Consider the following 26,537-nt stretch of genomic DNA (forward strand, 5'->3'; position numbering starts at 1 on the left):
CTAGAGTGTCATCCCTCCCGGCCCCGTGATTGCTCTGCAACCCACCTCATCTGTCAACTTCTTAATTGAGGTACAATCCATATACCAGGAAATGTAACCGCTCTAATGTGTGCAGTTTAGTGATACTTAGCCCAGACACAGCATTGTATAACTCTCACTTACCTATATCTAGAATTTCCCTATCAGCCCAAAGGGAGCCCCTGTGCCCGTCAGGCAATCATTGTCCATTCCCTTCTCTTCCGCTCCTTAGAAAACACTAATCAGTGTTCTAGCTCTACAGATTTACCCATTCTGGGTATTTCATATAAGTGTGTGACATTTACATCTGGCTTCTCTCACCAAGCACCTGTCCATCCATGTTGTAGTGTGTGTCCATGAGTGCTTTGTTCCTTTTCATGGCTAAGTAATATTCCACCAGGTGACTAACGCACGTTTTGATGATGTGTTCATCCCCCTGATGGATGTTTGTTTCCACATTAAGGTCTTGTGAACATGCTGTTATGTGCATTCACATACAGACATGTCTGGTTGGGTTTTTGTTTATTTTTGTACTAGTCCTGGGGCTTGAACTCAGGGCCTGGCCACTGTTCCTGAGCTTCTTTGGCTCGATTATTGTTCTACCACTTGAACCACAGTGCTACTTCTTGCCTTTTCTGAGTAGTTTATTGGAGATAAGAATCTCATGGACTTTTGGGCTGGGAAGGTGGCTCAGTGGTAGAGTGCTTGCCTTGCATGCATGAGGCCCTGGGTTCCATTCCTCAGCACCACATAAACAGAAAAAGCCGGAAGTGGTGCTGTGGCTCAAGTGGTAGAGCGCTAGCCTTGAGCTGAAGAGCTGAGGGACAGCGCCTAGGCCCATAGTTCAGGTCCACGACTGGCAAAAAAAAAAAAAGAATCTCATGGACTTTTGTGCCCAGCCTGGCTTCAAACTTTGATCCCCAGATCTCAGCCTCCTGAGTAGCTAGGATTACAGGCATGAGCCACTAGTGCCTGGCTTATCTGGTTGTTGTTTTTTCCGTTCTTGGATAGATCTCTAGGAAGGAACTTGCTACTAGATCACCAAACGGTAGCTCTCATGTTTACATTTGTGAGGGATTGTCTTTTCCGTCTTGCTGTGGTTTTTAGTGCAAGGATTTACCTCTGTCTGTGATAGAAAGTTTGGGTGATTGCTTCCTGGTCTTTCCCCAGATTTACCAGAAGGGCAGGGTGATTCCCGCCCTGGTGTGTGTGTGGGGGGGGGGAACAGAGCAAGGAGGACACAGGGACTGATGGAACTATTAGGGGTAACGGGCCATCTTGGCCCAGCACTTGGTAGGAGGAAAAGCTAGCAGTAACGGTTTCACAATCACCCACAGATATTTGCTCAGTTAAGCTGATATAGCCCCAGAGGCTAAATGGCAAAGGTCTAGGGGACTTGAGGAAGGAAGAAGCGAATGCTCCGAGAGGAAGAGGGAAAGGAGGTGGAGGGACCTGCCAGCGGGGCTTTTCTGTCCCTACACGACCTTCAATGAAGCCACACCCATGGCTTCCCACCTTGCTGGCCTGGCTCAGCTTCCGGAGGTGTGGCCATGCTGTGGTGGTATGGCAGGGTCAGGGTAGGTAACCCACCAACTGCTCTGCAGTTGGGACCCCTTTGGGGGCAGATGAAATGGAACAGAAGTGAAGTGTTGGGATTTTGAGGGTGTCAAGGGGCTGGGAGTGCCCCCACACTCAGAGGCCAGGGCCTTGTCTGTGCAACTCAGTGTCCATCTGCCAGGACGAATGGCAGTACCTCCCAGGCCTTGGCCTTGCCCACCTTCTGCACACCATGCCCATGTGTGAGCAGTGTCCTGCCCGCAGGCCACCCCCAGCAAGTGCTGGGGACAAGTAATTAAGTCCATGTTGTGAAGAGAGCCCGGGCAGAGGCAAACCAAGTCTGAACCCCAGACCTAGCCAAGGTGGCAAGATCTGGCCAGTGCAGGAAGTGTGTGCTTGTGTGCATGTGTGATTGCTTGTGCATGCGCAGTCCTGTAAGTGGAGTAGTGTGACAAAGTGCTGAGTATGCAAGAATAAGAAAGTGTTAATGGGCTGGGAAGGTGGCTCAGTGGTACAGCGCTTGCCTGACATGCATGAAACCCTGGGTTTGATTCCTCAGCACCACATAAGCAGAAAAAGCTGGAAGTGGCCCTGTGGCTCAAGGAGTAGAGTGCTAGCTAAAGAGCTGAGGGACAGCGCCCAGGCCCAGAGTTCAGGCCCCATGACCGACAAGACAAAAAAAATCACACATTAGTGTGATTGCCAAGTGTGGTTATGCATACCTTTAATCCTAGCACTCAGGAAGCCAAGGTAGCCAAGTGCCAGTGGCTCATGACTATAATCCTAGCCACTCAGGCAGATGAGATCTAAGGATCTCAGTTGGAAGCCAGCCTAGGCAGGAAAGTCCTTGAGACTCTTATCTCTAGTTAAGCACCAAAAAAAGCTAGAATTGGAGGGGCTGTGGCTCAAGTGGTATAACAGTAACCTCAAGCAAAAACAAGCTGGGCTGGGAAGGTGGCTCAGTGGTAGAGCGCTTGCCTTGCATGCTTGAGGCCCTGGGTTTGATTCCTCAGCACCCCATAAGCAAAAAGAAAACAGCCGGAAGTGGCGCTGTGGCTCAAGTGGTAGAGCGCTAGCCTTGAGCTGAAGAGCTGAGGGACAGCACCCAGGCCAAGAGTTCAGGCCCCATGACTAACCAAAAAAAAAAAAGCAGCTCAGGGACAGAGCCTAGGCCCTGAGTTGAAGCCCCAGGACTGCCCCACACACATACTGAGAAAGAGAGGGGGAAGGGAGGGAGAGAGGGAGAGAAGGAGGGAGGGAGGAAGAAGATGAGGCAGTATGAGTCCAGTCTGAACTACATAGTGAGTTCAAGGCTGGGTTATGTAGTGACTCTGGAAGAAAAGAGGTGAGGAGGGAAGGGAAAAAAGGTAGGAAAGGAGGGAGGAAGGAGGGAGGGAGGGAGGGAGGGAATGTGAAAGAGTAAGTGTGCTCACATGTGCAGAGGTGAATGTGTGTGTGTGGATGTAATAGTATGTATGAGTGAAAATGACTATGTGTGTTTGGTATGTATATGAGTGTCTCTGTGTGTGCATATGCACACACACGCATGCATGTGTACATGTGCAGCCTTCAGGAAGATTGTTTCTGATGCTAGGCTCTGTTTAAGAGTCTAGGAATAAGTCAAGAGAAAGTTCTAGAGGGTTCAGAGGGTTCCTGCTCCATGTATTGACCACAGTTTATTTTGCATGAACTACACATTAATGTGTGTGATGGATGGCTACATAAACTCTACTGGGGGGTGGTTCCTGAGCTTTGGGTTTTGGTTTGGTTTTTTAAATCAAAAACTCCAGCTTTGGGGGGAAGAGGAATGGGTCCCACACACTCAGATGCTGGTCCCTCTGCTCAACAGAAACAGAGGGGGCCCAGTCCACCACCCCTAACTCTCTCCCCTTTCTCTGAGCTCTCACTCAGCTCCTCTAAGCTAGTGGGCGTGCTGAAGCCTCGGGTCTCCTTACCTCTGCTACCTCTTCCCCATCCCCCCCAGATCTGAAGCCACCTTCCCAGTCTCTACCTGCTTAGATAGCACCTCGTGGTCAGCATTTCCTTACCTGAGTCCCGTCCATCTGGGCCTGGCAGGCTGCAGACTTTGACTCTATGAGGCCCTGGAGCTGGCCCCCCACTGGGTCTCTCGTGAATAATTAACTCCTAGTTAGGCCCTTAGCACTGGTGACCCCCAGCTAACCAAGAAAACAAACAAACAAACAAACCAGAGCCAACAGCCTGGGGAACCTTTAGGGGGGGGCAGAGATAGAACCACTGGCCCCAGGTGAGCAAAGAAGGAAAGGGGATTTAGCATGCCCTACATACTGGACAGGAAGGAGGACTGGAATGGAAGGCCCGGCCAGGGTGAAATCCAGCCCGATCCGTGAGCCCGCCAGTGCTGCCTAGGGGTGGGTGGGAGCTGTGGAAAGGTGCTCCGGGACTTGAAGCTGGCCAGGCAGAGGTAACGCAATCTGTTCTCATCTTGTCACTGCTGTTCAGGGAATCCGATGTCTCCTGTCCTAGGGCCCAGCGAGGCCATCAGAGAGCTAGGTCACGTGGGATCCAGGACACACAGAAGGGGGTGGGTAGAAGATGCCACGTGATGTAGAGATTTCTTCCTGCTTCCATGAACCCCAGATCTCTCCCATCTTCTCAGATCCTGACAACTCGTGACTGGGCAAAAGGAATATACCATCCCCAAGCCTCTTCCCCCACTCATCTCAGAGCCATTTGTGACCCCAGGAACCCTCTGCTAGGGAGTGGTCAGTGTCCTTATTTCCCACCCAGGTCCTGGCCAATCACAGAGCCCAAGAAGATCCTGACTGAGTAGCTATGGCTGACACTGATGGCTGAACACTATCAGGCCCTCTTTAACATGTTATACACCACAGTATGCTTCGTTTTCACAGCCATCTTCTAGGTAGAGCTTGTAAGATTTCAGTCTCGCCAGGCACCGGTGACTCACACCTGTCATCCTAGCTACTCAGGAGGCTGAGATATGAGGATTACGGTTCACAGCCAGCCTGGGCAGGAAGGTCCATGAGACTCCAATAAACCATCAGAAAGCCAGAAGTGGTGCTGTAGCTCAAGTGTAGAGCTGAGGGACAGCGCCCAGGCCCAGAGTTCAAGCCCCATGACTGACCAAAAAAAAAAAAAATTCAGTCTCTGGAGGACCAGAGAAGCCAAGTGACAGGCCCAAGGTCACACAGCCTGTCCATAAGGATCCAGATTCATCTGGACTTCGGGGGGTACTGCGGGGGGGGAGGGTAACATGGGGCTCATTTGCCTCCCACTAGACTGGCAGAAAGTAAGAAGCCATATCTTGAAGCCCCTCAAAGAGTCAGGCAGACCACCCCAAGAAGAATAGGAGAGATGTGTCTGGCACATGGCAGGCTGAGATCAGGACAGGTTCCCGGAACTGTGACACGTCCAGCTCTGGCTTCTGAGCCCAAGGGGCGGCAACAATTCCAGCCTTCGCCAGTGCCAGTCAATTAACAGTGGAGAATAATTGCTCTGCCGGTGCCAGCAGCTCACTCTGCTAGATGAGATGGGAAAGGTTAGAGATGTCCACATGAACTGCCCCCCCCCGGGGCCAGGCCACAGCAAGGGGACAGGGACCACACTGGCAGTTAAGGCTGTCCACGCAGGGGGCTTCTGTGTGCCCCAGACCCTGTGTTAAGGACTTGTGTGTGGAGTGGAGCCTTAGCCCTCACACTCGGGGACAGCCAGATCCTTCTGTCCTCATCCGGGCATCTGGCACAGATCCTCAGAGCCAGAGTCTGAGCTAGGAGAATCCTGATTGGCTATCAGCTGGCCCCCAGAGCATGTGGGGAACCAGAAGTAGGAAGTTTAGGATTGAGGAGTGTCCCAAAGGGGGGGTTGGCCTAGCTGGCCTGATGTTGACCATGTGTGTCTCTCATCTCCAGACAGACCTGTGATTCCTGCCCCCCCTTCCCCCCCCACCATGGCGAGCCCCACTCTGAGCCCCGACTCCTCATCTCAGGAGGCCCTGTCGGCCCCGACCTGCTCCCCGACCTCCGATTCCGAGAACCTCAGCCCTGATGAGCTGGAGCTGCTGGCCAAGCTTGAAGAGCAGAACCGGTGAGTGTGGAAAAGTGGAGGGGCCAGGGTAGGACCTCAGGATACAGCCTGGGCTCCTGGAAGAAATTCTCAGGGCCCAGTCACCCTTAGAACTAGGCCCGAGCTACCACCAACACTTGATGAAAGGTATGCCCTTTTATCTTCCCAACCCTGGGGCTGAAGATGAGGAGATCCAGGATGTTAGAGGTTAATGCCCCTTTCTGGTTTGCCTTCATGGTAGAATTTAAATTTGGGGGTATGTGTGGGGGTAAGAGATGGTTTTGCTTTGGGTATAGTGCTAGGGATGGAAACCAGGGACTTGAACATACTACGCAAGCCTTCTACTACTGAGCCACACCCCCAGCCCAGAACTTGAACTCAGGGCCTCAGACTCAGACTGTTTTCTTGTTTCTCTGGTGCCCTATCACTTGAGCCATGCCTCCAGTCCAGCTTTTTGCTGGCTAATTAGCAATAAAGTCTCTCAGATTCGTGTGTATGCTGGTACTAATACTTGAACTCAGAGACTAGGTGCTGTCCCTTAATTATTTCCCTCAAGGCTAGCATTTTTGGGGGGTAGAGAGAGGGAATCAGTCATGGGGCTTAAACTTAGAACCTGGGCACTGTCCCTGAGCTCTTTTGCTCACCATTTTGAGCCACAGCGCCTTTTCTGCGGGTTCATTATAGATAAGAATCTCATAGACTTTCCTGCCCAAATTGGTTTTGAACGATGATCCTCAGATATCAGCATCCTGAGTAGCTAGGATGACAGGTGTGAGCACCAGCACTCAGCCAAGCTGGCATTCTTTGTTTTTTTTTTCTTTTTGTCAGTCATGGGGCCTGAACTCTGGGCCTGGGCGCTGTCCCTCAACTCTTCAGCTCAAGCTAGTGCTCTACCACTTGAGCCACAGCACCACTTCTGGCTTTTTCTGCTTATGTGGTGCTGAGGAATGGAACCCAGGGCCTCATAAGTGCAAGGCAAGCATACTACCACTGAGCCACCTACCCAGCCCCAAGGCTGGCCTTCTTGAGTACTACTAAAGAGCCACAACTCTACTTACAGCTTTTTTTTTTTTTTTGTCAGTCGTGGGGCTTGAACTCTGGGCCTGGGCCCTAGGGGTCCCTGAGCTCTTCAGCTTAAGGCTAGCACTCTACCACTTGAGCCCACGGCACCACTTCCAGTTTTCTGGTGTTCATTGGAGATAAGAGTCTCACAGATTTTCCTGCTTGGACAGGCTTTGAACTCAGATCTCAGCCTCCTGAGTAGCTAGGATTACAGGCATGAGCCACTGGCACCCAGCTTACTTATAGCTTTTTGATGGCTAGCTGGAGAAAAGAATCTTGTGGACTTTCCTGCCCAGGCTGGCCTTGAACCACAATCCTCAGATTTCAAGATTGCAAACGTGAGCCACTGACACTCAGCTTCTCAGATTTTTCGGCCCAGGAGGACCTGGAACTTCATTTCTCCAGATCTCAGCTTCCTGAGTAGCTACAATTACAGGCATGCCAAACTTATAGATCAGGAAAAGACACTTTCTAATCACAGTTCCCAAAGGGAGGAGACATATGTCACCACCCAGGGCCATGCCAGGAAGCTCCCGGGCTGGTCAGGAGGCAGAGGGAACAAGGGAAAATGTGGGCTATTTTTACGGTGGTTTCCATGGGAAGGAATGGGCAAGGCAGGGTAGGTCAGCTTATGATTCACTAGTTTGACTCATTCCAGCCGACTCCAAGTTTAAGAACTGTACCTTGTCTGGTGCCCGGCCCTGGGGGGGGGACAGGTATGGGCAGGTGGACGGTGAACCAAGTATGAAAGTCTAAAGCGGCTAAGATGTGGGCTTTGAATTAGTTGAGATGTGGGCTTTGAATTTGTTGATTTGCATATGAAAAGTGTACTCCTTGCCTGGCACTGGTGGCTCATACCTGTAATCCTAGCTACTCTGGAGTTGAGATCTGAAGAGCCCAGTTCAAAGCCAGCCTGGGCAGGAAAGTCCTTGAGACTCTTATCTCCAATGAACCACCAGAAAACCTGAAGCTCAAAGTGGTAGAGTATTAGACTTGAGTTAAAAAAAAAGTTCAGGGACAGCACCCAAGCCCTGAGTTCAAGCCCCACAACTGACCCTCCCCCCAAAAAAGTACAAAGTACACTGCTAGGTAGGAATGTCCTTTACTGTCTCTAGGAGCTAGCCCTTATAGGGTCTGACCATCTTTCCTGACAAGATCCACAGAGCCCAGCTGTCAAAGCATCACAACCGGGTAGTTAGCCAGTCCTGGTGGTTCATGCCTGTAATCCCAGCACTCAGGAGATTATGAAGATCATGAGTGCCAGGCCAAGTGCTAGGGGGCCTGTCCCATAATCACGAAGTCCTGAGTTCGAGGACCAGTTACTGCTGAGAATGAGAGCAAGGAAGGGAGAGGAGGAAGGAAGGAAGCAAGGAAGGGAGGAAGGAAGGAAGGAAGGAAGGAAGGAAGGAAGGAAGGAAGGAAGGAAGGAAGGAAGGAAGGAAGGAAGGAAGGAAGGAAGGAAGGGAGGAAGGAAGGGAGGGAGGGGGAGGGAGGGAGGGAGGGAGGGAGGGAGGGAGAGAATAGAGAGAAGGAGGGAGGAAAAAGAAGAAAAGAGGGTGGGGAAAAGGAAAGAGAAGGAAGGAACGAGGGGAAGGGAGGGAGGGAGGAAAGTTAGTACAAGTTAATAGAACCCCTTTCTAGCTGGGTGTCTTTAGCCAGGACTTGCTCTCTGGGCTCTCTCCCTACATCCCATCCTTGTCCCCACCCCGCAAAATTCTAACTCATCTGCAAAGATGTCTTTGGGGTTGAGAATGAAAGGATTCAGCTACTCAAGTGTTTAGCGCCAACAAGGACACACAAGGGCTCGTGGAGGGAGACAATGCTCAGAGAGGTTGGGCCACTGGCCAAGGTTGCTCAGCTATAAGAACATGGACCCCGACCCCAATGTCCTGACACCCACCCCCCGACCTTGCAGGAGGACTGGCTAGGTTCCCCCATAGATAGCCCCCTTGTCCCCAGGGAGTCCTCCAGAGCCCCCCCTCCACCTCCCCCCTCCACCCCTGCCTTCCCTCCCCAGGCTCCTGGAAGCCGATTCGAAGTCCATGCGCTCCATGAACGGCTCTCGGAGGAACAGCGGCTCCTCACTAGTGTCCAGCTCCTCAGCCTCTTCCAACCTGAGCCACCTGGAGGAGGACACGTGGATCCTGTGGGGCCGCATCGCCAACGAGTGGGAGGAATGGCGGCGCCGGAAGGAGAAGCTGCTCAAGGTGGCAAGGGGAGTAACCAGCAAGCCGGGCAAGCGAGGCCGGGAGGGCGGTGGCACAGGAGGTCAAGGTGGTCACTGGGCTATGAGCAGAGCCATGGGTCCCCCCCCACACACACACCTTCCCCAATGACTTCCGTGCCACACCTGAGGGTCTCAATGGGGATCAGGGGGCGGGTGCTGTCCTCGGGGCACAGCCCGACTCCCGCCTCCTGTGTCTACCCACCCCCCGGCCGCAGGAGCTCATCCGCAAGGGCATACCGCACCACTTCCGGGCCATTGTGTGGCAGCTTCTGTGTAGTGCCACAGACATGCCAGTCAAGAACCAGTACTCAGAGCTGCTCAAGATGTCCTCGCCGTGCGAGAAGCTCATCCGCAGGGACATCGCCCGCACCTACCCCGAGCACGAGTTCTTCAAGGGCCAGGACAGCCTGGGCCAGGAAGTACTCTTCAATGTCATGAAGGTAAGGCCCGCCCCCCTAGCGCCCTGGGAGCTCTCCTGACCTTCCACGCGGGCCAATGGGAATCTGCACTCACGGCCCCATGCCCATGGTTTCCTTGCAGGCATATTCCCTGGTAGACCGAGAGGTGGGCTACTGCCAGGGTAGTGCCTTCATTGTGGGCCTGCTCCTCATGCAGGTAAGTGGCCCAGGCTCCGCCCCCTGCCCCCCCTCCCCCGGAAGTAGACACTAACAGAGTGCCCCTCCTCCTCCATCCAGTGTCCTCTGACAGTTCACAGGCCATGCTTCTTTCTACCATGCCATCCAGGGACCTGGGAGACCTCAGCATTCTGGGGGCCTGGGAGTTTACTCCAGAAAAAAAAAAGGTTTAGGACACACACACACACACACTTTTGGTTTGGTTTGGGTTTTTTGGTCAGTCACGGGGCTTGAACTCAGGGACTAGGCGCTGTCCCGGAGCTCTTTTGCTCAAGGCTAGTGTTTTACCACTTTGAGCCACAGCTCCACTTCTAGTTTCTTTCTGGTAGTCACTTGGAGATAAGAGTCTCATGGAGAGTTTTCTGCCCAGGCTGGCTTCAAACCATGATCCTCAGAGCCCAGCCTCCTGAGTAACTAACAATACAAGCATGAGCCACCAGTGTTTGGGGGGTTTTTGTTGTTGTGGTGGTTTTGTTTGGGTTGGTCCCAAAGTTTGAACTCAAGGCCCCATATTTCTTTGGGTTGCTTGCACAGCTGGCGTTCTACCACTTCAGCCATGCCTGCAGCCCAGTTTTTTGCTGGTTATTTGGGAGATAAAGTCTCACAGATTGTTCTTCCCATGATGGCTTCAAACCATGGCCCTACAGATCTCAGCCTCCTGAGTAGCTAGATTACAGGCCTGAGCCACGGATGTCCTGCTAGAATGAGGAGAAAGAGAGGCAGCAGGAGGTGTGGTGGCAGAGCTGGATTCAGGCCCCAGCTCCATTATTTCCTTCTGGTGACCCTCAGCAGGTGAATTTCACCTCAGGTGAAATTCCATCAGCATGACTGGTGGCTTGTCCAGGTGGTCAGCTACAGTCTGGGTCCAATCAATACAAGCAGAGCAAAAATGGGGCATGCGCACCGAGACCCTTCCAAAAGCCACTATCACAGCTGTCCCCTCAATTCCCCCTGCCATACTCAGAGCTTCTGCCCGCCTGTCCCCCCACCCCCACCCCCAGATGCCCGAGGAGGAAGCCTTCTGTGTGTTCGTACGGCTGATGCAGGAGTACCGGCTGCGGGAGCTCTTTAAGCCCAGCATGGCTGAGCTGGGGCTCTGTATCTACCAGTTTGAATACATGCTGCAGGTGAGGGGGGAGGGTGGGGATTGGGGGGGAACTACCCTAGTGTCCCCAGGAATCTCTTGGAATGAAAAGCCCAGGCCTGAGAAATCACACCTGGAAGTCACCACCCAGAAAGGGGACTCCTGCCCCATTCCCATGGGGGGGGGATTGGGGGGGGTTCTGGGCCACCAAGATGGAGAAGGAGGGGGCAGGCTGGCGCCATCAGACACCCCCTCCTACCCCTTCCTGTGTGTTCTGGGTGTCGTGGAGGGAGGGAGAGTGTTGTCTGCCTGCCACCGCTGATTACGAGGGAGCCTCAGACGGGCTCTGTTTATAAATAGCAGCCCCCGCCAGGCTGGCAGACAGCTATGGTGTTCCTGTTCTACACACACACACACACACACACACACACACACACACACACAGGAGCCGTGGATCAATGAGCACCCCTCTTTTGGACCCCAAAAGGACAGTGTTTCTATGTGGCCAGAGGAGGGGGGGCGGGGAGGGGGAGGTGCCAAGGCCCAGGTTGATATGTGAACCCAGGACATAGAGAGTTCCAGACTCTAGGAAGAAGTTCAAGGTATCTAGTACCTCCAGCCTCAGTTCCTCCAGCAGTGCCTGTTTCCAGCAGTCTGAAGTTGAAGCCCATCCAACAGGATTCTGCCCTTCCCCACCGTACCCCCCAACCCCAGCACTGCTGGGCACAGAGCTTTATACTGGGAAATGTAGTAGGGCCCAGCAGTTGACAAGTCACCCATCACAGAGTGAACTGTGACAGACTCTGACCACAAGCCAGTAGGCTCTGCCTCTTGATTCTTGGTGGTGGTCTTGTGGGTAACCTAATGCCCCACCACCACTGCAAACTCCAGAAGCTTCTCTTTGGGGTGATCAAGAAAGCTCCATGAGGGCTGGGAAGGTGGCTCAGTGGTAGAGTGCTTGCCTAGCATGCACGAGGCCCTGGGTTCAATTCCTCAGCACCACATACACAGAAAAAACCAGAAGTGGCACCATAGGTCAAGTGGTAGAGTGCTAGCCTTGAGCTAAAGAGCTCAGGGACAAAGCCCAAGCTCAGTGTTCAGGCCCTACAACCGACAAGAAGAAAGAAGAAGAAGGAAGAAGAAGAAGAAGAAGAAAGGAAGGAGGAAGGAAGGAAGAAGAACAACAACAACAACGCTCCATGAGCAGGGTCCAGTGGCTCACGCTTGTAATCCTAGCTACTCAGGAGGCTGAGATCTGAGGATCACAGTTCAAAGCCAGCCTGGACAGAGAAGGCTCTGTGAGACTTTTATCTCTAATTAACCACTCAAAACTGGAAGTGGTGCTGTGGCTCAAATGGTAGAGCTCTAGCCTTGAGCACAAAGAGGCTCAAGGAGAGCACCTAGGCCCTGAGTTCAAGCCCTACATGAACAAAACAAAAAACCCAGAAAGTCCCATGAGCTGGGCACCAGTGGCTCATGCCTGTAATCCTAGATACTCAGGAGGCTGAGGTCTAAGGATAGTAGTTCAAAGCCAGCCTAGGCAGAAAAGACCATAAGACTCTTTTTTTTTTTTTTTTTTGTCAGCCATGGGGCTTGAACTCTGGGCCTGGGCGCTGTCCCTCAGCTCTTCAGCTCAAGGCGAGCGCTCTACCACTTGAGCTACAGCGCCACTTCCAGTTTTCTAGTGGTTTATTGGAGATAGGAGTCTCACGGTCTCTCCTGCCCGGGCTGGCTTTGAACCGCGATCCTCAGATCTCAGCCTCCTGAGTAGCTAGGATTACACCTGTGAGCTACCAGCACCCGGCCATAAGACTCATCTCCAATTCACTACCAGAAAACCAGAAATGGCTCTGAGGCTTAAAGTGGTAAAGCGCTAGTCTTGAGTGGAAGAACTAGGGATAGCACCTAGGCCCTGAGTTCAAGCCCCAGAACTAACAAAAAAGGAAAGAAAGAAAAAAAAAAAAGAAGCCCTATGAGTGGCTGCAACTGGAGCAGTCAGGCCAGTACCTGCCCATGGAGCACCATCACACTATGTCTGCCTGTGTCAACACCCATTGCTACTCCCCCCAGGCTTAGTAGCTGCTAAGAGAGCTCCATGAGCTTCCCAGGGCAGATCAGGGAAGGCTCCCTAGAGCCAGGGACACTGAGGCCTAACACCCTAGGGTATGTATGGCCAGCTCCCCTTCACTGTCCCTGCTGAACTTCCCTCCTCACAGGAGCAACTTCCGGACCTGAATACCCACTTCCGCTCCCAGAGCTTCCACACATCCATGTACGCCTCATCCTGGTTCCTCACGCTCTTCCTCACCACCTTCCCCCTGCCTGTTGCCACCCGTGTCTTCGACATCTTCATGTATGAGGTGAGGACTCTGTGGGGCGCCCCCACCACAGATCCTGACCCACCCACCCACTGACTGGGGTCGGGGGGGCCTGGGGAGGGATCTGAGCTGCCTGAGATGGAGGCGGGACGGGAACCTCACAGCCCCACCACCTCCACCTTTGCAGGGGCTGGAGATCGTGTTCCGGGTGGGCCTGGCCCTGCTGCAGGTGAACCAGACCGAGCTGATGCAGCTGGACATGGAAGGCATGTCCCAGGTAGGCCAGGAAGGCAGAGGGGGCAGGACCACCCCAACCAGGCGCAGGACTTCCTCCCACGTGACCAGAAGGCCTGGATTCCTAGAAGAAAGCCCTCTTGAGCATCTCAGATCCTTTCGGCTCTGTCCCCCCAAAGCTTTCCCTGAGGGCCTCCAAGATCTGCCCTCCCTAGTCAAAAGCCCAGCAGCCTGGCACTGGGGGGGGGGGGGAGACAGAGAAAGGCCCAGGCTCAGCTGGCCCCTGGGAGGTCCCTACACTGATCCAGGGCCCCAAAGCCTACTGGCAAGAGTAACTCTGGCTGAACCCACACACTTTGGATGGGCTGTCACCCCACTCCCTGGCCAGGAGAGGGCACAGGAAGGGAGCGCGAGCAAGTTGTCTGGGGTAGCCTCCCTGACCGGCCTGGGCTTGCCCGAGACCAGACTGCTTCTCACCACCATTTCCCCGGCACCCAGGGCCCTGCCCCCTCCCAGCCTCCTCCAGCTGGCACTCTCAGAGAAGAATACACAAAGGCCACGGTTGTGTTCCCCAAACACGGACGTCCATTGTCTACAATTGCCAGTGGGGGGCCAGCTGGGCTGGGGGGCAGGAGCAGTGTCCACTGAGGGTTACCTTAACCCTTTGCAGAAATCCCAGGGGTTCCAGATTACCTCTCAGCTGCACCTGCATGACGGGTCCCTGTGTTCAGCCCCCACACCCCCCAGCCTTCACCCTCAGAAGCTCCCAAGGCCTGATTTTCTCCAGACATGGAAGCCCTTGGCCACAGGCACCCTAGGAAGGCCGGCCCTTCCTTCTTCCCAACCCTTGCTTCTCACCCTCAGTCATTCATTCATTCCATACACACAGACTGAATGGTCACAATTGGCCAGGTAGGCCCTTGTGTGTGTGGGGGGGGGGGGGGGGGAGACACTACCGAGGCTCAGAGGCCTGCATGGCTCTGATCACCCGGGTCCCCACAGTACTTTCAGAGAGTGATCCCCCACCAGTTTGACAGCTGCCCTGATAAGCTGGTCCTCAAGGCCTACCAGGTCAAGTACAACCCCAAGAAGATGAAGAGGTAAATGCCCAGCATGGAGGTGCCAGGGAGGGGGAAAGGCTCTGGAGGCCAAGCAGCAACCTCACAACTCTCCCGCCCCCTCTGCAGGCTGGAGAAGGAGTATGCAGCCATGAAGAGCAAGGAGATGGAGGAGCAGATTGAGATCAAAGTGAGCCGAGGGCCTGGGGGGGTTGCTGAGGGAAGGGGACAGACATAGGTACCCTTAAGGGCTCCACTTCCAACTCCAGAACTGGCCACTAGAGGGCAGCCCTGCCCACTGTATGGTGGGCTTGGCCATCCTTGGCAGCCCACCTGTCTCCCATGATCTTCTGCCCACTTGCCCCTTCCTTCACCTGCCAGGCCGGTGTAGAAGCGCCTGCCCTAGCCAGCACATTCTCAGCACTGGCGACACAACAGTAAACAAGACAGCCAAGGTCTCTACCCTCGTGCCCCCCACTCTGTGTTGCCAGGAGACCGTCAATAAATCACTAAAATAGCATGGCTTCTGCAGAGTGCTCTGGATACAAGTGTGCAAGGGAGGGCCAGGCAAGCCTGGGAAGATGTTCCAGGCCCAGGAGCCCAGTGCAAATGGCCTGGGCCACAACATACATGCCTCGTGGGCAGGAAAGCCAAGGAGTCAGGCACCAGGTATATAGGCCAAAGGATGGGCACGCGCTCTGACTCCCTCAGTGTCTGGACCAGAAGTACCACCAGAGCCATGGGGTTTCCTGAGTGTGCCTTCTGTGCTCAAGCATTCATTGGGTCTCTGGACCAGTATAAGGGACAGACAGACAGGAGGGGACACCCCACATTGACTTGTGTCCTCATCAGAGACAGAGTTACACAGTGGCTGAAACTGAAATGCAAAAGATCAAGGTTCAAATCTCAGCTCTGTCCGGGACCAGCTGAGTGACCCTTGCCTAAGAATGCACTGCTATGAGCCTCAGTGGCCCTGTGGTTCAAGTCATTGTTGTTGTTACTATTGTCAATGTTGTCATCATCCTCCCCACCCCCACCCTGTGACAGGATCAGAATCCAAGTTAGATTAGAATCCAGGTCTTCTTTTTTTTTTTTTCTTTCCCAGTCCAGGGGCTTGAACTCAGGGCCTGGACACTGTCCCTGAGCTTCTTTTGCTCAAGGCTAGCGCTCTATCACTTGAACCACAGCACCACTTCTGGCTTTTTCCGTGTATATGGTACTGAGAAATGGAACCCAGGGCTTCCTGCATGTGAGGCAAGCACTCTACCACTAAGCCGCATTCCCAGTCAGAATCCAGGTCTTCTGAAGAGGACTGAAAGTGTCCTTGTCCTCACCCTGTTTGTTGGGTTTCCAGAAATTTCCCTGTGCTGGGTTTTGGGGTATCTCCCTTTCTCAGGAATGGCAGCTTAACTGATGCACCTGTTCAAACTGTGCTCTTGCTAAGAGCCTATTCTGGTAACCCAGCCATAGGCAAGCATGCCATTAGGCCAATCTGGAAATTTCCCCTGAAAAGGCCTGGAGAGCTCCAAAGCTTCCCCCTCACCCCAGTACTAGGGTTTGAACTCAAGAGCTTGAAGTCCCCTACCATTTGAACTTGAGACATACCCCATTTCTCCAGTGCTGTTCTCATTGAGTCCTGCCTATGGATCATTCACCAGTAGCCTGTTTCAAAATGTACCAGGGATTTTAAGTCAGGTAAAGCAACTCGAAGATAGACAGAAAACAAGGCACAGGTGACTCACACCTGTCACCCTACCTACTTAGGAGGCTGAGAACAGAGGATCATGGGTCCAAGCCAGCCTGGGCAGGAAAGTTCGTGAGACTTTTATCTCCAATAAACTACTCAGAAAAAGCTGGAAGTGGTACTGTGGCTGAAGTGGTAGAGTCCTAGCCTTGAGCATAAGGAGGCTCAGGAACAGAGCCCAGGCCAAAAGAAGAAGAAAAGAAGACAGAGTGACCACTGTCTTTGAAAGAAGATTTTATTACAGTCCCCATGAGGACAGACAGAAAGTGTGGGCCAAAACCTTTAGTGTGTTTTCCACAGGAACTACTGAGGCAGTATAGGCAAGTTTGGGCGGGCTCTGTACTAGACATTTAAAATTCCCACAACTCTAGCTGATCCTCTAGTTCCCAATAGTGGCACTGGAGCAGTTTAGGCAAGAGACATATTGGCGTTGTGTGTGAATATTACATAAAGAAGGGTAGTTGGGCTCTGTACTGGTTGTGTTGTACGTCAAAAACATAGCCTGACCTGGGCGCTGGTGGCTCACACCTATAATCCTAGCTATTCAGAAGGCTGAGATCTGAGGCTCATGGCTCAAAGCCATCCCAGGCAGAAAAATCCAGGAGACTCTTATCTCCAATGAACCACCAGAAAACCAAAACTGGCACTTTGGCTCATAGAGCCTCCTTTTGCTCATAGAGCACTAGTCTTGAGCAAAATGACATCACCCACAACTGACCGCCCCCCAAGCCATAGTTTGCTGTCTAGGAATTAACTAGTTCCACAGCAGGGAGGTGTCAAAGCATCATAATATACAGAAAAAAAATCCAGGATTAGTATGTAACTTCATATACTTACTCCTTGTGCATTCTTACTCTTGTTTTCCCTTTGGAATAAGCAGGAAATGGATTTGTTGGTCAAACCTGTCCATCTCATCCAAGAATAGCTCTCTTTGGTGCAAACGACCAGTTGAGGCCAGAAAAGGCAGAACAATCCAGAAGATAAATAGCCTTACTTTGTACCTAGATCTAACTCTGACCTGGCTATACTCCAGCAAGTCTTTGTCCCATTCTGACTCAGTTTCTCCCACTTTGACATCCACCAATGACCATGAAGTCCATTATTTGCTGACTGCAGTTGCATATTGGAAATGTCCTAGGTATTCTCATCAACATTTCTCCCCCAGAAGCAACCTGGGAAATGTTGGTGTGACCCACATTCATCTTCTGATCTAAACTATTTCTTCATAACCAGGATGCAGGGGTGTCTAGACACAGCATACATGTAACAGATGCCTTACCCACAATCCATCAGCACACAGCAAAAGGCAAGAGCCAGCATGGTGACGCATGCCTGAAATCCCAGCATTTGGGAGGCTGAGGCAGAAGAATCCTGAATTAAGTCCAGTCTGGACTACATAGTGAAAACCTATCTCAAAAAAAGAAAAAAAAAGGCAAAAACAAAGAAGATATTTCCCCCAAAATGTTCCAGAAATGTAGTCATGAGCTTACCTTTTCAGCATGTAGGACCTGAATTCTGAGAGGAGCTTATTCTAGAAAATTTGGAAGCTGGGAACAAAGCATGGAGGGACAGCACTGTCTGAGAGCAACTTCCCCAAAACCTAAAGGCCTCTTCCTTTAAAAACAAAACAAAACAAAAAGACCCAAGCTCTGGGCACTCGTGGCTCAAGCCTGTACTCCTAGCTACTCAGGAGGCTAAGAACTGAGGAGTGCAGTTTGAAGCCAGCTCAGGCAGGAAAGTCCAGGAGACTCTTATCACCAATTAATCGCAGAAAAAGCCAGAAGTGGCCCTGTGGCTCAAGTGGTAGAGCGCCAGCCTTGAGCTAAAAAGGAGTTCAGGGACAGTGCCCAAGCCCAGAGACTGAGCCCAGGACCAGCAAAGAAAAAAACAAAAAAGACCCAAGTACAAGGTAAAACCAGACTTCTGAGTTAGCATTAGGCTAATTATGCATTCCCACACACTAAGGAAAGTACATTATTTTTCCTGAAGGTTTGAGTTTTTTTAAATAATGTTTTGTAAACCAAGCCCAGTGGCACATGTCAATAATTCCACGTAGTTGAGAGGCAAGACCCTGGTTTGAGGCTGGCCCTGGGGGGGAGGGGAGAGGAGAAGTTAGCAAACCCCCGTCTCAACCAGTAAGCCAGGCAGAGGCTGAGTTATATGGCTCAAGTGGCAGAGCAGAACATAATCACAAAACCACCCTCAGTTCAAACCCCGGGGCTACCACAAACAGGTAAAAAAAAATTTTTTTTTTTTTCTGAGCAGGAATGGGCCCTATCTTCAAAAATCACTACTTCACAGGACATGAGATTGGCCCAGTGCTTCCTATTGGTGCTCAGGCTCCTGAAGGGACCAGCCTCCACCCCCAGTGGGGGATGGGGAGGTGAACAGGAGGTGTTTTCAGAAGTGGGGGTAAACTCTAATGTGCTCTCTTTCCCCTCACCTTCCATAGAGGCTTCGGACAGAGAACAGACTCCTGAAACAGCGGATTGAGACCCTGGAGAAGGTGAGAGGCGTTGTGGCCAGCAGGGGGCGCTGCATCTCCAGGCCTCACACAGGACTCAGCTGCCATTGTGGCTGAGGCCAAGATCCCATCCTGAGCCAGCTGGGTAGAGTAGCCTGGCTGAACCCCACCCACTCTGAGTCCCCATTGAGACTTGGGCTGCTTGTCCCTGGGGGGTCTGGGGAGACTCTCCTCCACTTTTATCTCCTCAGTGGATATGGTGATCCCAGGGTGGTGGAAGGGAGCCACTGTGGAAAGGAAGGAAGATGGAGGAGGAGGGACAGCCTTGCCATTTGATGTTAGAATGCAACATGTTAAAGATGGTGGTGGGCTTTGATGGTTTACTATGACCCCAGGCCCAGGATCTCCACTTATTGTCACTTGTTCTCTTTTTTTTTTTCTTGGTCCAAGACCAGGACTTGAACTCAGTACCTGACACTTTCACTTACTGGCTAATGACGCTCTACCAACTGAGCCATGCCTCCAACCCCAAACTCGTTCTCATGGGCAAGACTTTAGTGCCCTTGTCTCAAAGTCCTGTTCTTTTTTTTTTTTTTTTTTTTGGTGCCAGTATTAGAGCTTGGACTCCAGGCATCCAACTCTTACTGGCACTCTACCATTTGAGCCACACTTCTGCTCCAGCTCTTTGCTGGTTTGTTGGAGATAAGAGTTTCAATGATTTATCTGCCCTGGTGAGTTTTGAGCTGTGATCCTCAGATCTCAGCCTCTTGAGTAACTAGGATTATAAGTAGGAGCCACTGGCACTCGGCTCAAAGCCTCCATTTTTTTTTTTGGGGGGGGGTTGTGGGGCTTGAACTCTGGGCTTGGGCGCTATCCCTGTGCTCTTTAGCTCAAGGTCAATGCTCTACCGCTTGAGCCTCAGTGCCACTTCTGGTTTTCTGGTGGTTTATTGGAGATAAGAGTCTCACAGACTTTCCTGCCCAGGCTGGCTTTGAACCATGATCAGATCTCAGCCTCCTGAGTAGCTAGGATTACAGGTGTGAGCCACTGGCACCCGGCTAAAGCCTCCATTTTTATTCTCCCTCCAAAAGTAAAACAAATTCCTGCCAGGCATAGTGGTGCACACCTGCAATTCCAGCTACTTGATAGAGAGGAAGATGAAGAGGATCAAGGTTCAAGGCCAGCCCCACCCCCATCTCAGTAAAAGCTGAGAGGGGTAGCACCACCAAGCCATCTCAGCTACATAGAAAGCATTATTAGGGGACTCCCAGTCTTAGTATAAATGAAAAACATGGGAAGCAAAAAAAGGGCTGGGAAGTGGCCCAAATGGTAGACTGCCTGCCTTAGCAAGCCACAAGGCCCTGAGTTCAAATGCCACGCAAAAAAAAAAAAAAAGTTCCCAATCTTCTCTGATCACAATGAAGAGACATTTTCTGGTGCTGAGTTCTCCCAGCTGGTCCCATCTCTGTCAACATGGCCACCACACACACACACACACACACACACACACACAAACCCCTCTCCAGGATGGAGCTGGCTCTGGCTTTGATCTTCCTCCGGGTTCTCTCTGCTGGTTTTCTGGTCTTCACTGCTGTCTCCCCTGCTTCTAGAGATAGTCCACCGCGTTAGTGACAAGTGGTTCTTGTCTGTCTCTCCCCTCTCCTGTCCCTGCGCCTTCCGCTCTGCCTCCTCCCCTTGTTGCTCGGGACCCCCCTTCGCCCACCCGCCGGGTAGGAGAGTGCTGCTCTGGCTGATAGGCTAATCCAGGTACTGTAGCTTTTTTCTCCCTCTCCAGTCTCCTTCCTTGATTCCTGCACATGACAGCCAGTAACTGCCTCTTCCCTGGCTGCTGCCATTCTGGGGGTGAGAGGGAAGGCCTGGCATCATGCATGGGGGGCAACAGGGGGCCCACATCCTGGGAGACAGGGGCTTCCATAGGGGGCGGAGGCATGTGAGGTGGAGAGGATGGGGGAGCATGTGTGTGAGAGTGTTCAAGCATGAATTTACACACACAGGGACAGTGTACCCATTTCGGGGCCTCGTGTGTGCACTAATGCTAAAGCTTGCACACACACGTCTTGGCACCCACGTTCACGCACAGAACTCTCCTGGCCACTCTCACGCTGCTCCTCTGCAACTCCCTGCCATGCCTGCCAACCTTCCCCTCACTCACCTGCTCCTGCTGCCGCTTCATCTCGAATGGCTTTATCTGGAAGCTTCTGCACACCACCAGATGGGCTCAGAGCCTGGAATGGGGGTGGGGGGGTGGGGAGGGAGGGGGCGGGGAGGGAGGGGGGCAAAGATGATAGAATGGGGGAGGGGAAGTGAAGGCCCCCGAGGGAGACCAGTACCCCAGTGACAATGGCAACTCCTAGCAGCAGAGTCCTGAGGCCTTGATTGCCCCCAGCACCCGCCCTTGGCAGGCCCAGCCTGTGCTGCCCCTGGGCCCTCTGAGGAAGATCTGTTTCTTAGGATCCGGAGCAGCAAGCTAAGAGCCAGAACTGGGGAGCGGAAGGAGCTGTCCACAGCCTGGCCTGGGACCCCTCCACCACTCCCCAGCTAAGCCTGGCAGAGCCTCACGAGGCCCAGGCCTCCCAGGCTCCTCCAGCTGTCCTGTGCCTGCCTGTCTCCAGGCCCCCGTGGTGAGGCACCCCATCCCAGGCTCTGAGTTCGGGAGGCTGTGCCCCCTTCTCATCTCCCCCTCCTCCACTCTCTTTGGGCCCTCCCCCTCCCCCCGCCGTGGCCCAAGGCAGGGCCTGGGATGGAAGCCGAGGGTCACGGTCTCCCCTCCCCTCCTCCCTGTGCTCAGGGGCAGGTGACACGGGCGCAGGAGGCGGAGGAGAACTACGTCATCAAGCGAGAGCTGGCGGTGGTGCGGCAGCAATGCAGCTCGGCCGCGGAGGACCTGCAGAAGGCGCAGAGCACCATTCGGCAGCTGCAGGAGCAGCAGGTACCGGTGGGCGGGGCCCTTGAGGCCACGCCCCCGTCACGCCCCGTCCACTTTTTTTTTAATTTTCCGGTTCGGATACCTTCATCTGGGCTCTTTCCTCCCTGGAACTGGAGGAGGGACTTAGGCAGACTATTTCCCTGGACCTATGAGAACCAGGCTGTCCCAGCCAGATAGCCCCCAAGCTCTGCAAACCTTTGGGGAACGCCCCCCCCTCAGAGAAATGTCCTGTCTCCTCACCCAGGGCACCTAGAGACAGATGAGGTTCCCATCTCAAAGGCCGAGCCTCCTCTATCCGACCTAGGTTCTGCCAAGCTTCCCAAAGCAAACTCTCCCCATTGTTTTCTGCTTTGAAATGCGGGAGGGGCAGGAGCCACGCCCCTAGCCACGCCCCCTATGTGGTCAGGCCATTTCCACACCCAATGATCCTGGAAAACCACCCAGTCATTGGCGCCCCGCGGAGGGCATCCTGCGGACATGGAAAGTCCCTTTAGGGACTTTCCTTCATTTGAGTTTCCCTGGAAAGTGGCTCTGCCAGTTCTGCTGTCCTCGGGCCAGAATGCCTAAGCACCGAGCATTGGGGTCCCGCCCAGGATGCCCCATGTCTGAGCTCCTCTCCCAGCTCAGAGGCTCCAGGGAGGAATGGCAAGGCCTGCTCCCATCCTAGACTGGATGGAGGCTGCCTTCCCCCAACCCCCTGCAGGGAACCAACACAGCCCTCTGCACCCCAGGAGAACCCCCGTCTCACTGAGGACTTTGTGGCTCACTTGGAGACGGAGCTGGAGCAATCGAGGCTGCGGGAGACAGAGACACTGGGGGCCCTTCGGGAGATGCAGGACAAAGTTCTGGACATGGAGAAGGTGCGGCGGGATAGGAGGGTAGATGGGCAGGTGTTAGGGGGCTCCTGGGGAGAAGGTGGTCCTGAGGAATCTTTAGAAGGGGAGGAAGGGTAGCTAGGGCAATTTCCCCACCCTAGTCTGTTTCTGCAGAGGAGACCACCTCTGCCTGCTCTTTTGGAAGCCAGAATGCATCCCTGACCCCAATCATTGCTGTCTGTCTACACCCAAGTGGAGATGGGAAGTTGGACCCCTCACTCCTAGACCTTCCCAAGCCTGGAGCTGCATGAACACACACACACACACCCCTGCATATAATATAGCATAACCTCATAGAGGGTACACATACCTACCTTTATTTCTTATAGTCAGAGACTGACAACAGCATTGTGGCAGCTTAGTGAGCAGCCTGGATACCTTATCACACCGTGATGCTCTCCCCCAGGCCTTGAGTTCCAGGATGGAGGGAAGAAGTGGGAAGGGAAGGCCCAGACCCATATGAGGGTCTCTGTCCCACTCCCATAGAGACACCCTCCAGGAGCTGAAGCCCACTTTTTCCTGCCTACCCCAGGACACCTTACAGTACAGGAGATGTGCCCACCCCAAGCAGCCTGCCCCGTTTATGAAATAGCCCCCACATCTGTATGAGGATCTCCAGGCCTCTCAGCCCCCATCAACAGCTGGATTTCCCCAATCCCTTCAACCCTGCTGCCCTGCCCTGCCCAGAACCAAACCAGGGTCAGTGAGAACCCGACCTAGACACCAGGGCACCTTGGATGCAGGCGACAGGGCATACATAAGCTGGTCCTCAGCCTGTTTGTTCCCAGGTAGAGGGGCTGCCTGGCCTGGCCTTGGGGGGAGGGAAGGGGCACAGAGGCTGTACCCATTCTCAGCCCTTGCTGGGGCAGATCCCAGGTTGGTCATGGACCCTGAGGGGTATGGATCTCTCCCCGGGACTGGGGGGGGAGGGGAGGTGCCCTTGTCCCTGATGCCTGGCTAGTGTTATCAGCAGTAACATTTTATGGAGACCCCCACAATTTAAAAGTGTTATATCTTAAGGCAACACTAAGTGAGTAGTGGTACTATATATACCCCATTTTACACCCTAACTGGGGTGGCGATATAGGAAAGTCCTTTCCCTGGGCCTCGTCCCCTGTTCTTGAGTTGCCCAAGGCAGGGCTTCTGGAGAAAGGAAGCTGGGAAGATCAGGCCAGTCTGCCTGCCAGCGGGGACGTGTAACTGCGTGGCTGCCCAGGGTCCTGACCTCGTCTTTCCCCACAGAGGAACAGCTCGCTGCCCGACGAGAACAACGTGGCGCGGCTACAGGAGGAACTCAAGGCGCTCAAGGTGCGGGAAGGCGAGGCCGTAGCCTCAGCGCGAGAGCTGAAGCAGCAGCTGCAGGAGCTCTCAGACACCTGGCAGGTGAGGGCCAGGTGGGCATAGCGGACAGAACGCCCGGGGCATAGGGACCCCGAGACCGATCGCCGGCCTCCCGCCCTCTCCTTCCAGGCCCATCTGTCCCGCGGCGGCCGCTGGAAGGAGTCCCCGCGGAAGCTGGTCCTGGGCGAGCTGCAGGACGAGCTGATGAGCGTGCGTCTGCGCGAGGCGCAGGCCCTGGCCGAGGGCCGCGAGCTTCGGCAGCGCGTGGTGGAACTCGAGACGCAGGTGGGCTGCGCCTGCGTGAGGGCGGGGCCAGGAGGCAGCCCCCGGCCGGGCCAGCGATCCCCACTGTGCGTCCTTCTGACCTCCTTTCCAGGACAACATCCACCGCAACCTGCTGAACCGCGTGGAGGCGGAGCGCGCGGCGCTGCAGGAGAAGCTGCAGTACCTGGCGGCGCAGAACAAGGGGCTGCAGACGCAGCTCAGCGAAAGCCGCCGCAAGCAGGCGGAGGCCGAGTGCAAGGTGCCACCCCTGCCCGAGCCCCCCGCCCCGCGAGACCCCCGCCCCAGACTCCGGCCCTCCCTTGACCCGCCTTCTGTCCCGCACCCCCAGAGCAAGGAGGAGGTGATGGCTGTACGGCTCCGAGAGGCGGACAGCATGGCCGCGGTGGCCGAGATGCGGCAGCGCATCGCGGAGCTGGAGATACAGGTGAGGGCGGGGTCGTTATAGGGGCGGAGCCAGGGCGGGTGGGGGCGGGGCCATGGCGAGAGTCAGGACTGGACGGGGCGTGGTAGGACGGGGCGTGGTAGGGCGGGGCCATGGAAGGCGGGGCCATGGCGAGAGGCAGTCTAAGGGAGGGATCGTGGGAGCGGGGCAGATCCAGGGAAGGCGGGGTCGGAGTGGGCGGGGTTATGGCGACGGGCGGGCCGGAGGCAGGTCTAGGGAGGGCGTGAGGCTTGGTCTGTGGGGTGGGGCCAAAGGAGGCCGGGCCTGGTGGGCGGGGTTATAGCGAGGGGCGGGGCGGGGCCGGCCCGGCTCTGACCGCGGGTGCGCCTGGCCGCCCCCTAGCGGGAGGAAGGCCGTATCCAGGGCCAGCTGAACCACTCGGATTCGTCGCAGTACATCCGCGAGCTGAAGGACCAGATCGAAGAGCTGAAGGCGGAGGTGAGCGCCGGGCGTCCTGGGCCGGCGCGGGGGATAGGGGTCACAGGCCCGACGTGGGTGCAGTAAGGAGGCCGGGGCCAGAAGGGCGAGGGAAGTGGGTGCTCGGCACGACGCCTGCGTGGGCCCGTCGGCCCCACCTCCAGCCCCAGGTCCCCCCCGCCCCAGGTGCGGCTGCTGAAGGGCCCGCCGCCCTTCGAGGACCCGCTGGCTTTCGACGGGCTGAGCCTGGCGCGGCACCTGGACGAGGACTCGCTGCCGTCGTCGGACGAAGAGCTGCTGGGCGTGGGCGTGGGCGCGGCGCTGCAGGACGCGCTCTACCCGCTGTCCCCGCGCGACGCGCGCTTCTTCCGCCGTCTGGAGCGGCCGGCCAAGGACAGCGAGGGCAGCTCGGACAGCGACGCCGATGAGCTGGCCGCGCCCTACAGCCAGGGCCTGGACAACTGAGGCAGGGGCGCGTGCGCTGGGAGCCCCGAGGCCGCCGCCACCGTGGATCGCCTGGGCAGTGTCACCTGCCGAACTCCACGCCGCTGTGGCCCCTCCTAGAGGGCCGAACCTGCCAAGCAGCGCAGAGGGCAGGGCCTCCGGTCGGGCCCTCCCTCCCCAGCAGTGTTTACCCATTTTGGTCCGTACCCCTCCCGGCCCTCCTTCGAACGTTCAAGGGGTACCTGGGCCAGTTACCTGGGGGCAGGAGGCAGAGATTCCTGCCCAGGTGAGCAGGAAGCTTCCTCCTCCCCAGCAGGTTTCCCTCTGGGACAAGGACGGCCCTGCAGGGAAGGGCCCAGGAGCTAGAGGCCTGAGGAAGGAGGGACATCCCTGAGTTGGACATTAGCACCCACACAACGCCCTCGGGACACAGTGACCTTTCACCTTGGCTGCAGGGGACAGAAGGCCAGCCTGGGCTTCCCTGCCTGGTGCAGGCATCATGGCCCCTGCGGCAGAAACCAAAGTCCCCCATCCTGTGGGCAGGGCCACCCGGGGTTGTGAGTGGACAGTGGGTACCAGCTTGGGCCTGGGCAGTGTCTCCCTGCTTTGGGGAGGAGGGCAGGCAGAGAAGCTGTGAAGAAGATACCCCTCTCCCCAGAGGCCCTCATCTCCCTCTGGGATATCCATCACTGTCTTGGTCAAGGATGGAAGGCTGCCCCCTCCTTGGGGATCCTTAGCCTCCATCCACTTCCCTTCTTTTCCTTTCTGTCCCCAGCCCTGCTCTCAGACCAGGGTCAGGCCCCAGGAATGGAACTTTCCAGCAGAGTTGCCTCCTCTGGCCCCCTTGTAGTGGTCCCGTGACCTCTGCCAAGTCATAGCTGAGAACGGTGCCAAAGTCCAACGACACCCCTCCCCCCTCAGACCTTTACTTCCCCTCCCCCCCTGGGGGGCCTCAGCGGCCCTGGGGGGAGGGGTGCTGGCCCTCTCGGTGCTCCTGGAGCCTCCACTAGCAGTAGCGTCACAAGCAATCTCCCTGGCGCTTCCTGGGGTGGGGACCCCTCCTCCGTCCCTCTTCCCGGTCACTCACTCTTCAGTGTTACAAAGCCTGGGGACCAGGCCGGGCACCTGAGGGGGCCCCCATGTGCCCCCAACACTGCCCACTACCATTTTTGCACACTGCCTGTTCACACTCCACATGTTGCCCAGGCGGGAAAGATGGAAAATAAAGTGTATTTACAGTCATGGATGAGGGGCACTAATTGGGCAGGCTTGGGGATTGTCAGGGAGAGGCTTTAGAGTATCACAAACAGATGGGGAGCTTCC

At 54.9% G+C, this 26,537-nt stretch overlaps 1 protein-coding gene across 2 annotated transcripts; it reads left to right on the forward strand.

Annotated features, from left to right (window-relative positions):
• Evi5l (ecotropic viral integration site 5-like) lies at positions 1 to 26,456 on the forward strand. Of its 2 annotated transcripts, XM_013033596.1 has the most exons (20): positions 1 to 70; positions 5,484 to 5,658; positions 8,717 to 8,906; positions 9,142 to 9,366; positions 9,467 to 9,541; positions 10,563 to 10,688; positions 12,862 to 13,005; positions 13,151 to 13,240; positions 14,200 to 14,297; positions 14,385 to 14,445; positions 18,452 to 18,505; positions 20,198 to 20,230; positions 21,273 to 21,413; positions 22,142 to 22,270; positions 23,528 to 23,668; positions 23,756 to 23,911; positions 24,003 to 24,149; positions 24,240 to 24,335; positions 24,696 to 24,791; positions 24,957 to 26,456. In XM_013033596.1, the coding sequence occupies exons 2-20, from the start codon at positions 5,522 to 5,524 to the stop codon at positions 25,233 to 25,235; spliced, it is 2,418 nt and encodes an 805-aa protein (XP_012889050.1). In that variant the 5' UTR covers positions 1 to 70; positions 5,484 to 5,521; the 3' UTR covers positions 25,236 to 26,456. The 2 variants fall into 2 exon arrangements, with proteins under 2 accessions (XP_012889050.1, XP_012889051.1); XM_013033597.1 differs by lacking the exon at positions 20,198 to 20,230.
• Positions 26,457 to 26,537: the final 81 nt, after the last annotated feature.

This window comes from Dipodomys ordii, unplaced genomic scaffold (genome assembly GCF_000151885.1).
Source record: "Dipodomys ordii isolate 6190 unplaced genomic scaffold, Dord_2.0 Scaffold171, whole genome shotgun sequence".
In the NCBI taxonomy this organism is placed as follows: domain Eukaryota; kingdom Metazoa; phylum Chordata; class Mammalia; order Rodentia; family Heteromyidae; genus Dipodomys; species Dipodomys ordii.